At 36.9% G+C, this 12,137-nt stretch overlaps 1 protein-coding gene and 1 non-coding gene across 2 annotated transcripts in view; one reads left to right on the top strand and one right to left on the bottom strand.

The window, feature by feature from the left end:
• LOC123330255 (zinc finger protein 316) overlaps window positions 1–12,137 on the top strand; it is a 42,641-nt gene that overhangs the window by 9,896 nt on the left and 20,608 nt on the right. Inside the window, exon 5 of the mRNA XM_045163213.1 lies at window positions 5,371–6,560. Coding sequence (XP_045019148.1) covers window positions 5,371–6,560 — 1,190 coding nt within the window. The remainder of the gene's footprint in view (window positions 1–5,370; window positions 6,561–12,137) is intronic.
• Window positions 10,595–10,666, bottom strand: TRNAE-UUC. Its single transcript has one exon. It is a non-coding gene; the product is annotated as a tRNA-Glu (tRNA).

A 12,137-nucleotide genomic window follows, 5' to 3' on the forward strand; every position in this document is an offset into this window, starting at 1 on the left:
AAGCCATTCCATTCTGAGTGAGGTGATTTGAACAGGGAAGTGACTTCATGTTTTTACAGGATTCCTCTAACTCAAAGGTTGCTAATTTTGGATTCCTTTGGATAGAATTGAGGAAACTCATGAACTTGGATGAAAACAAAACAAAAAAATGCATCTTTATATCTAGTAGTCTGTAATTGAAATTTAGCATGTCTTCCTATTATGATGTATGCAGCAAACCATGATAGTATTAGTAGTTGCTGTGACTTTGACATGAATAGAAATCAGATATTTTCATATCATTTTACTGTTATTGTAGACATGCTGAAATATCATTTGTAGTCATCCCTATTTCAGAATTCCAAGCTCACTGCTAGGACTTACTACTTAATTTTACTTATTTATTTATGGCTGTGCTGGGTCTTCATTGCTGCTTTCTTTAGTTGTGGTGAGTGGGGGCTACTCTCTGTGGTGAGCAGGTTTCTCTTTGCGGTGGTTTCTCTTGTTATAGAGCACGAGTTTTAGGGCACACCAGCTTCAGTAGTTGTGGCACACAGGCTTAGTTGCTCCTTGGCTTTTGGGATCTTTCCAGACCAGGGATGGAACCCATGTTCCCTGCATTGGCAGACAGATTCTTAACCACTAGACCAATAGGGATGTCCAGTCTTAGATATGTTCATAGAGAAGAAAACTCCAGGCAAAGGGAAGAACCCCTGTGTAGGCCCTTCTAAGAGGGGAAGGGTTGGTGTGTTTGAAGAACTGAAAGAAGTCAGTGTTGTCAACCCCAGGAGCAAGCAAAAGCAGAGTGTGACTTGAGATTGGAGAGACAAGTAGGAACTACATTATTCAGTCTTTGATGGACTTTGAGCAGTGGAAGTCTGGGCCAAATGTCATTTTGGCCCTTGAATAGGTTAGAGAGTATGAGAACTTGTTGGGGATCTGGGTTAGGAGTCTCCTTGAGTGGTCTGGGTTAGAGATGATTCTGGTTTGAAAGAGGGCATTGGCAGTGGAGATAAAAAATTACTGAGGAGGTTAACTGGATGAAATTGCTGAAAGATCCTATGAAGGTAGGAGGAAAAGAATATACTGAAATGAATTCCCTGTTTCTGGCTTGAGATATTCTAATAGGCTCCATTTTGATGTCTTCAAACTGTTTAATTTGCCTAAAATATCCATTAGCTGTCATATACTGAACACTTTACTCAACAACATTTACTCTACTTTTCCCCATCCTCCTGGTAATCACAAATTAAGGATTAGCTCCCTTTTGCAGATGAAGAACTGGGGACTAAAAAGGTTAAATAATTGCCTTGGAACCTGTTGTGAGTAACTGTCAGTTTTGGGACTCAGCTCTCATTAGTCTGCTTCTGACTCCTGTCATCCTTCCATGGCAGTATCTTGCACTCTGTCTTATTATTATTTACAATCCTCATGTGAAACTCCTGAGAATTTTTTTAAAATTGAAGTACATCCTCTGGATCATCAAAAAAGCAAGAGAATTCCAGAAAAACATCTATTTCTGCTTGATTGACTATGCCAAAGCCTTTGACTATGTGAATCACAATAAACTGTGGAAAATTCTGAAAGAGATGGGAATACCAGACCACCTGACCTGCCTCTTGAGAAATCTGTATGCAGGTCAGGAAGCAACAGTTAGAACTGGACATGGAACAACAGACTGGTTCCAAATAGGAAATGGAGTATGTCAAGGCTGTATATTGTCACCCTGCTTATTTAACTTATATGCAGAGTACATCATGAGAAACGCTGGACTGGAAGAAGCACAAGCTGGAATCAAGATTGCCAGGAGAAATATCAATAACCTCAGATATGCAGATGACACCACCCTTATGGCAGAAAGTGAAGAGGAACTAAAAAGCCTCTTGATGAAAGTGAAAGAGTAGAGTGGAAAAAGTTGGCTGAAAGCTCAACATTCAGAAAACTGAGATCATGGCATCTGGTCCCATCACTTCATGGGAAATAGATGGGGAAACAGTGGAAACAGTGTCAGACTTTATTTTTTTGGGCTCCAAAATCACTGCAGATGGCGACTGCAGCCATGAAATTAAAAGACGCTTACTCCTTGGAAGGAAAGTTATGACCAACCTAGATAGCATATACAAAAGCAGAGACATTACTTTGCCAACAAAGGTCCGTCTAGTCAAGGCTATGGTTTTTCCTGTGGTCATGTATGGATGTGAGAGTTGGACTGTGAAGAAGGCTGAGCGCCGAAGAATTGATGCTTTTGAACTGTGGTGCTGGAGAAGACTCTTGAGAGTCCCTTGGGCTGCAAGGAGATCCAACCAGTCCATCCTAAAAGAGATCAGTCCTGGGTGTTCATTGGAAGGACTGATGCTGAAGCTGAAACTCCAGTACTTTGGCCACCTCATGCGAAGAGTTGACTCATTGGAAAAGACCCCGATACTGGGAGAGATTGGGGGCAGGAAGAGAAGGGGATGACAGAAGATGAGATGACTGGATGGCATCACCGACTCAATGGACATGAGTTTAGGTAAACTCCAGGAGTTGGTGGTGGACAGGGAGGCCTGGCATGCTGTGATTCACGGGGTTGCAAAGAGTCAGACATGACTGAGCGACTGAACTGAACTGAACTGATAGGTATTACAATGTTGTGTTAGTTTCTGGTGTAGAGCAAAGTGATTCAGTTATACATATATATGTATATATACACATATTTTTATCAGATTCATTTTCATTATGGTTTATTGTAAGATATTAAATATAGTTCCCTGTGCTATATGGTGGGAACTTGTTTATTTTATATATAATAGTGTGTATCTGCTATTCCGAAAATCCTAATTTATCTCTCTTTTTCCCCTTTGACTTTTTCCCTTTGGTAACCATAAGTTTGTTTTCTAGATCTGTAAGTTTCTGTTTTGTAAATAAGTTCATTTGTATAATTTTTTTTTAGATTCCACATACAAGTGATATCATACAGTATTTGTCTTTCTCTGTGTGATTCTTAGTATGATAATCTCTAGTCTATCCATGTTGTTGCAGATGGCATCATTTCATTCTTTTTATGGTTGAGTAATATTCCAGTGTGTGTGGGTGTGTATGTGTATATATCACCTTTATCCATTCATCTGTTTATGGCCATTTATGTTGCTTCCATGTCTTGGCTGTTGTAAATAGTACTGCTGTGAACATTGAGATGTATGTATCTTTTTGAATTATAGTTTTCATCTTTTCTGAATATATGCTTAGGAATGAGATTGTTGGATCTATGGTATTAATAACTCTATTTTTAGTTCTTTAAGGAACCACCATACTATTCTCCATAGTGACAGTACCAATTTATGTTCCCACCAATAGTGTATAAAGGTTTTCTTTTTTCTACACCCTCTCTAGCATTTATTATTTGTAAATATTGGATGATGGCCATTCTGACAGGTGTGAGGTGGTATCTTACTGTGGTTTTGATTTGCATTTCCCTGGTGATTAGGTTGAGCACCTGTTCATATATCTATTGGCCATCTGAATGTCTACTTTGGAGAAATATCTATTTAGATCTTCTGCCCATTGTTTGATTGGTTTTTTTGTTTGTTTGTTTGTTTGATATTGAGCTATATGAACTATCTGTATATTTTGGAAATTAAGCCCTTTTCAGTTGCATCACTTGCAAATATTTTCTCCCATTCTGTAGGTTGTCTTTTCATTTTGTGTATTGTTTCTTATGCTGTTGCACTGTGTCTTTTTTCTCTCTGTATGCCTTAAACTTCAGTGGCCTTCCCAGTCTCTGTGGTGGTATTAGTACACGAGCAAATCTCTCTCTTGTCCCAGGATCAGCATCACAAACTTTGAAGACAAATAGTATTTTCACTGAATCTCCAGCACAACATATTCTGAGTCTTCCTGATCTACTACTCACATCAAATTAGTTCACTACCTTTGACTTTGGGCTTCCCCGGTCCACAGTGGTAAAGAATCCACTTGCCAATGCCAGTGATGCAGGAGACACAGGTTAGATCTCTGGGTCGTGAATATCCCCTGGATGAGGGATTGGCAACCCACTCCAGCATTCCTGCCTGGGAAATCCCACAGACAGAGGAGCCTGGTGGGCCACAGTCCATGGGATCAAAAAGAGTTGAACACATTTGAGTGACTGAGCATGCATTCACTTTAGACTTATCTCAGGCTAGTCCCCCGTGTAGCTAACTCCCTGATCACTTTCAATATGTCCTCACGTCCAATATGTCCTTTATTATGGACCCTATTCTTCTTTATCCCCAGCTGAGTGAACTGCAGTTTACTTCTGACTCCCAACAACCCAGAGTCAGCATAAACCCCACAGGTTAACAGCCAGCCTTACACAAGACTGCCTTCACTCCTGACCCCAGCTGTGAGTCCCACCCACACTTCTGACCAACTGACTATAAATTCAGGTATTTCCATGCCCCCTTGTAGGCTCAATAATTTGCTAAAACAATTCAGAAGACTCAAGGAAGCACTATACTTACAATTGGAGTTTTACTATAAAGGATATCAGATGAGTTGGTAGGCTTTGGATGCAGAGGTTCCACACCCTCTCCCTGTGAAGTCAAAGTGTGTCAGCCTTCTGGTGAAGCACCAACTAAAAAACTCCACTGAACTTTGGGGTTGAGTTTTTACTGGAGCTTAATTACATAATTATATTTAAACATAATTAATTGGCATAATTGATTAGGGCATCAGCCACTCAATCTCTGGCCTCCCTCTCTTTCCCAGGGGTCAAGTAGCTGAAAATCCTAGCCCTCTCATCGTATGTTGGGTCTTTCTAGTGAACAGTCCCCATCCTAAATCTGGGGACCCACCATGAGTCACCTTATTAGCACAGTGAAAACACTGCTATCACTCAGTAAATTCAAAGGGTTTTTGAAGCTCTTTGTTAGGAACTAGGGACAAAAATCAAATTTATACTTTATTATACCAGAGAGCCCAAGAATCTTTCCCTGTATGCTTTTATTCCTCTTAGGAGACCTTTAATGGGGGTAAAAAAAAATTAGCCACTTTGTATAATACATATTGTATGATGATATACTTTGTTTCTCACATATACATATAAGCTATATAGATGCATATACAACTAGTCATCTTTTATACTTAAGCATTGTATATTTATCAACTTTTCCAAATGACTCTGGTCCACATCAATATTTGAGAATCATTGTGGTTTTCTATTTCCATAGATTCTGCCTGCTGCTTCCTACTTTACATCTCATTAATTTTGGGGTATTGTCCATTTTTCAGATTCAACAGATATACTTGAAAATTCTATGTCATTTACTACCACATATTGTTTTTACTTTAATTTTTCCATTTCTCTTTATAGCAATTTACCTTTTCACAAATGAGGTGGGAGAAGAATATTTACCTTTTATTTTCTTTCAGCTCTGGAATCAATGTGTGAAACCAAGTTATTATCGCTAAAGAAGGAAGTTTACGAAATAGAATCATGCCAGAGGGAAATGATGGGACTTAGAAAACATGGCTTTGAATACTCCAGTTTCAGAGATGTTTTGGAATATAGAAGTCACTTTGAAAAACAACTGGGATATCAAAATGGGCATTTCAGCCAAGAAATACTCACTCATGAGTACATGCCCACATTTGTTCAACAGACATTCTTTACTTTACATCAAATTAACAATGAAGAGAAACCCTATGAATGTAAGAAATGTGGAAAGGTCTTTAGTCAGAATTCACAATTTATTCAACATCAGAGAATTCATATTGGCGAAAAATCTTATGAATGTAAAGAGTGTGGGAAATTCTTTAGCTGTGGCTCACATGTTACTCGACATCAGAAAATTCATACAGGTGAAAAACCCTTTGAATGTAAAGAATGTGGAAAGGCCTTCAGCTGTAGCTCATACCTTTCTCAGCATCAGAGAATTCATACGGGTAAGAAACCCTATGAATGTAAGGAATGTGGGAAGGCCTTTAGTTATTGCTCAAATCTTATTGACCATCAGAGAATTCACACTGGTGAAAAACCCTACGAATGTAAAGTATGTGGAAAAGCCTTTACTAAGAGCTCGCAACTTTTTCAACATGTAAGAATTCATACAGGTGAGAAACCCTATGAATGCAAGGAATGTGGCAAAGCTTTCACTCAGAGCTCAAAGCTTGTACAGCATCAGAGAATTCATACAGGTGAGAAACCGTATGAGTGCAAAGAATGTGGCAAGGCCTTTAGCAGTGGCTCAGCACTTACTAATCATCAGAGAATTCACACGGGAGAGAAACCCTATGATTGTAAGGAATGTGGGAAGGCTTTTACTCAGAGCTCACAACTTCGTCAACATCAGAGAATTCATGCTGGTGAGAAACCTTTTGAATGTCTTGAATGTGGGAAGGCCTTTACTCAGAACTCACAGCTTTTTCAACATCAAAGAATTCATACAGATGAAAAACCATATGAATGTAATGAATGTGGAAAGGCCTTTAATAAATGCTCAAACCTTACTCGACATCTCAGAATTCATACTGGTGAAAAGCCCTTTAACTGTAAGGAATGTGGAAAGGCATTTAGTAGTGGCTCAGATCTCATTCGTCATCAGGGAATTCATACTGATGAATAATACAAGTTAAAGCTCTTTTCACCTTCCTGATCTTTTAAACAAACAAAAAATTCAGGTTTGATAGTTACCCTCTCTCACTATTTTTTATTTTATAAATATATATATTTTAAAAATATATTTCTTAAAATATATTTAATCCAAATATATTTTACTCTAAGGAATTTGGATTCTAAATTGCTATTTGTTTGTCTCCACCCCTCTACTCCCCCACCCCATCTTGTACTAATGTCACATCAACAGTTTTATCCTTTCCTATTGTTTTGTTCTACCTTCTTGGTGATATATTATATTCTTGTTTATATTTGCTTGAGTCTCAAGGCTATTCTTCTCTGATCTATATGTTTGTGCTTACACCAGTATCACACTGTTTAAACTGTGTGACTTTGTATTTTTTAATTCTTTGTAGAATTAATTATGATCTTGTTTTTGAAGTAAGTTTTAGTCCTTTTGTTTCATTTCACACATTTATATTTTCTTACTAGAAAACAGAATATCAGAAAACTAGAAACTAAAAAAGCCAGGATTAATTGTAATCATGCCATCTATAGATAATGACTCTCAATTGGTAGAGCAAATCCTACCAGACTTTGTTTTTAAAGAAAATGTAGTCATGGTACACATGTTGTACCTTTACCTGATTTTATAATATAGTCAAAAATATGATTGGTATTTCAGTATATAGAGATTTTTATTATTTTTATTGATATATTTAATGACATTTTTAATGACCTTATTATTCATGTTATGGTTGCATCTAATTATTTTTGGTTATAAAATCTTCCTTGATTAATATGACCCAAAGTTTATCTTTGGATGTTTTGGCTTTTTCCTTTTAAAACATCTACTTTAGTTGGTGAAATTATCTACATTCTGTCCTTGTAAACTGTCTTATTCCTTTCACCAAGCCTAACCCCAATCTCATATGAGAAAGGTAATTAACCACCATTATCAATATTATTTATCTTTTCAGATTTTTTTTAACTTTTTACTTATATATGTTAGTGACATTTTCTTTTTTATGTATTAGTAAATATAATCATGGTGTATGTGTTGGTTTGTTGTGATGATTCAATGAATTAATAAATATTCAGAACTTTTCCTATCATGTGGCAAATATCTAGTAAAAGTTGTTCATTATTATCATCGATACACTCATTTTCATAATTGCCATTATTATTTGTGGAGGGCTTTCCTGGTGGCTCAGGATAAAGAATCTGCCTGCCAATGCAGGAGACTCGGGTTCAATCCATGGGTCAGGAAGATCCCCTGGAGAAGGAAATACCCACTCCAGTATTCTTGCCTGGAGAATCCCATGGATTCTCTGGAATCTCAGAGGAGCCTGGCAGGCTACAGTCCATGGGGTCACAAAGAGTTGGACAAAACTGAGTGACTTAAGCAACAATTATTTGTGGAAAGGATTTTAACCATGTTGCTTACCTTTATCTAAGTCAAAGAATTCATAATGAAAAAAGACAAATGAGAGACTTCCCTGATTGTCTAGTAGATAAGACTCCGTGCTCCCAATGAAGGAGGCCTGGGTTTGATCCCTGGTTGGGGAACTAGATCCCACATGCTGCATCTAAGAGTTCCCACGCTGCAACTAAAGATCTCGCAGGCTGCAATGAAGACCTGGTGCAGCCAAATAAATAAACAGATATTTTTGGAGGGAGGAGCCTGGTAGGCTACAGTCCATGGGGTCACAAAGAGTAGGACACGACTGAGCGACTTCACTTTCTCACTTCTATTTTTTAAAAAGGGAGAGAGAAATGAGTGTAAGGAACATAGGAAGGTTTTTCCTATCCCCATTATTTGGCTTGAAATTTTAAAAGGGAAAAAAAGTTTTTGTGGGTAGTCTACATTCAGACTTCATTTTTATGCTGCACAAGATTAATACCCATTTGAAACCCTATGGATATAATGATGGGTTGGTGAAAGCATAACTGTCAAATAAGTAGGAATAGATAAGAATATTTTTCCTAATTATTCCCCCAAAGTAGAAAATATACAGGGCACATTATTTGACCAGAATGAGCAACAGTAACAAAACGATAGTCAACAGATATCTGAATATTAATTTAGTACTCCTATTGATTAACGTGGCTTAAGGAACTAAATCCTTAGAATATGCCTTATTTAAATGTGGTTGAATATGAGAACACAATTGAAAAACCTGTGAGTGGCAGGCAAAATTGTATTGGAAATTTTAATACTCAGTATGCATGCATACATTAAAGTACTAGAAAGATCATTAAAATGAATACAGAACCCAAAGAGCTAAAACAAGCAAAAATAGATCTAAAATATGGACAGAGAAAGTCATTGTTAGTTATCAAATGCAGAAATAAATGACAAAAGTAAACAATTTAAAATAGAAAATGTATCTGATTGAAAGTAGACAAACCACTGATTCAGGTTGGGGAGTACAAATGACAGCTGAACAGTACCATGAATGAGAAACTGAAATGACTTTCAGTAAAGAATCTGTCTACATTGCGGGAGACCCAGGTTCAATCCCTGGGTCGGGAAGATCCCCTGGAAAAGGGAATGGCAACTCACTCCAGTATTCTTGCCTGAAGAATCCCATGGACAGAGGAGCGTGGCAGGCCACAGTCCATGGGTTTGCAAAAGAGCTGGACACAACTGAGTGACTAATATTTTCATACTTACTACCTATTTAAATGTAAAAGGACATTATCTTTTTGGGTGGTTAAAATATTCTGGGATTGGCAGTGTATATACTAAAAACCACTCTATACTTTAAAAGGGTAAATATATACACTGTATGAATTTTATCTCAAAAGTACTATAGATGTTTTTTAGAATATATCCAAAAATCTGGACAAAGTGTATGATTTTTAGAAAGAAATTGGATTGACTTGATATCAGAATTGACTCGAGAAGTATAAAATCTTTAATAGATTCTCTTCCAAATGAACATTTTTTTAACCAAAAACATAAATGTCAGGGGAATTCCATGGCAATCCAGTGGTTAGGACTCCATGCTCCCACTGCTGGGAGTCCAGGCTTGATCCCTGATGAGGGAACTAAGATCCTGCAAACCATGAGGTTAAGTAAAAAATTAAACAAATAAATGTCAGCTACACTAAAGACATATATATATATATATATATATATATATTTATAGATGAAATTATGAAATATGTTAGGAACTCGTCCAGGACACAGACTGAGGTGGCAAGTTATCTGATTTTATGAATCTGTCACAACCCTAATGATAAAACTTGGTGGAAGGACACAAAAAGATAATATGCGCAGATCAGTTATGAAAATATGCAATGTTAAAAATTAGCAAGCTAAATCTAGTAATCTATTGAAAGGAAATAAATACTTGTCACAATCTGAATTTTGGAACAAAACATTTCTAAAAATCTTTATTTAAACTTGCTACTCACTTTTTTAAATTTGGAAATCAAATCAATTTAGTTAATACAGTGTTCCTTAGTATTTGAACTTGGAAACCAAATAGACTTGGATAGCAAGGGGTTCTTGGAATACAACACAAGACAATTTGCATGGAATTTCTAGAATTTAAATAACTAAAATATTATAAGTGAAAATATCAATCCTCAATGTCTTCTAGTTGCACCTTTCTTATCAGTATTTGACAGAATGGGATATATTTTATAAATAAACAAGAGTTATCTGACCTGCTGGAATATCACTGTGTTCATTCATTTATACCCTGTCTACTTCTCGTTTGAAGAGTCTTTAAAACAGCTAATGAATCCAGTCATTGACATGCATTTAGTATGAGGATGTAGTGGGAGGTGGGAAAGAGGTTGTTAAAACAATCACAGAATTTCAACTCTCACTGCAGTTTGAATGTATGGTATGAAAGGTGTTCATTCCCATGATAGCAAGAAAACCAGGGCAAGATAAAATCATACTTAGGAATAAGTTTAGTAAAAGATATGAAAGATCTTTATATGGAAAACTGCAAAACATTGCCAAGGGAAATTAGTCGAGATATTTTTTTTTTTGGCCCCGCTGCATAACTTGTGAGATCCCAGTTCCCCAACCAGGGATTGAACCTGGGCCCTGGCAATGAAAGTGCAAAGTCCTAACCACTGGACTGCCAGAGAATTCCCTAGAAAAGATCTAAACAGATGGCAATACCATGGCTATGGATTGGAAAATTCAATGTCTTTAGTAAAATTTCCCCAAATTTGCCTATAGATTCAATACTCTCCTAGTCAAAGTACCAGAATGTTTTTTTAATTTTAAATTGATAAAAGCATTCTAAATTTTATAGAGAAATCCAAAGACCTAGAACAACCAAAATCAGTATTGAAAAAGAACAAATTGGAGAACTTCAGATTTCAAGACTTGGTATAGAGCTATGATAAACCAATAAAGACTGTGGTATTTGTCTAAGGATTGACAAATAGGTCAGTGGAGTAGAATAAAAAGTACAGAAATTCACCACAACAGACCCCAGAGCTCAACCTGTATATTCTAGCATGTCACAAAGTAATTTGACCATGAAACCTTTTCCCTCCTACTTGTCATTAATGTTTGTGAGAAATGAACACATCTGGGAAATGTTTACTTAACTAAAATACATGAGTAAGAAGTTAAGTTTAGGAGATTATTGTAGGTAGTTAAAGTATTTGGGGTTAGGAGTTTTCCATGTCTGTAATATTGGATCCTGTAGAAAGTCTCTAAGTTAGTCCTGCTCTTTTCACTGAGACAAATTCTCAGTCTGAGTTAGTCTCAGTTAGCCCTAATACTCTAATTGTGCAGAATAATCTTTATCAATTATTATCACTTTGAACCTAATACTCAAGGAGGGTAAAGGAAGACAGCTTCATTTTTGTCTTACATTGTCATTCTTTGTTTGTTTGTTTGTTTTGGCCATACTGCACAGCTTGCAGGATATTAGTTCCCCTACCAGGGACTGAACCTGAGCTCTTGACAGTGAGTGTGGCATCCTAACCACTGGACCACCAGGAAATTCACTCTCATTATCACCTTAAACATGCTCAGTGGAGCTAGGTCTTCTCTGATCCTCTTAAAGTTTAATTAAAGAAGTACATGCTCAGTGGAGCTAGGTCTTCTCTGATCCTCTTAAACTTTAATTAAAGATCATGATTTTTTTGATCACTCCTACTTACTACAGATAATTTCAGCTCACTAATATAAATATCCTCTTGATGAAGGTGTAAGAGGAGAGTGAAAAATATGGCTTAAAACTCAATGTTCAAAAAACTAAAATCATGGCATCTGGTCCTATCACTTCATGGCAAATAGATGAGGACAAAATGGAAACAGTGGCAGATTTTATTTTCTTGGGCTCCAAAATCACTGGACAGTGACTGCAGCCATGAAATTAAGAGAAGCTTGCTCTTTGGAAGAAAAGCTATGATAAACCTGTGTTTTGTGTTAGTTGCTCGGTCGTGTCTGACTCTGCGACCCCATGAACTGTAGCCTGCCAGGCTCCTCTGTCCATGGAATTCCCCAGGCAAGAATACTAGTGTGGGTTGCCATTTCCTACTCCAATGATAAACCTAGACAGCATATTAAAAAGGTGAAACATCACTTTGCCAACAAAGG

Source organism: Bubalus bubalis, chromosome 18, assembly GCF_019923935.1.
Source record: "Bubalus bubalis isolate 160015118507 breed Murrah chromosome 18, NDDB_SH_1, whole genome shotgun sequence".
NCBI lineage: Eukaryota > Metazoa > Chordata > Mammalia > Artiodactyla > Bovidae > Bubalus > Bubalus bubalis.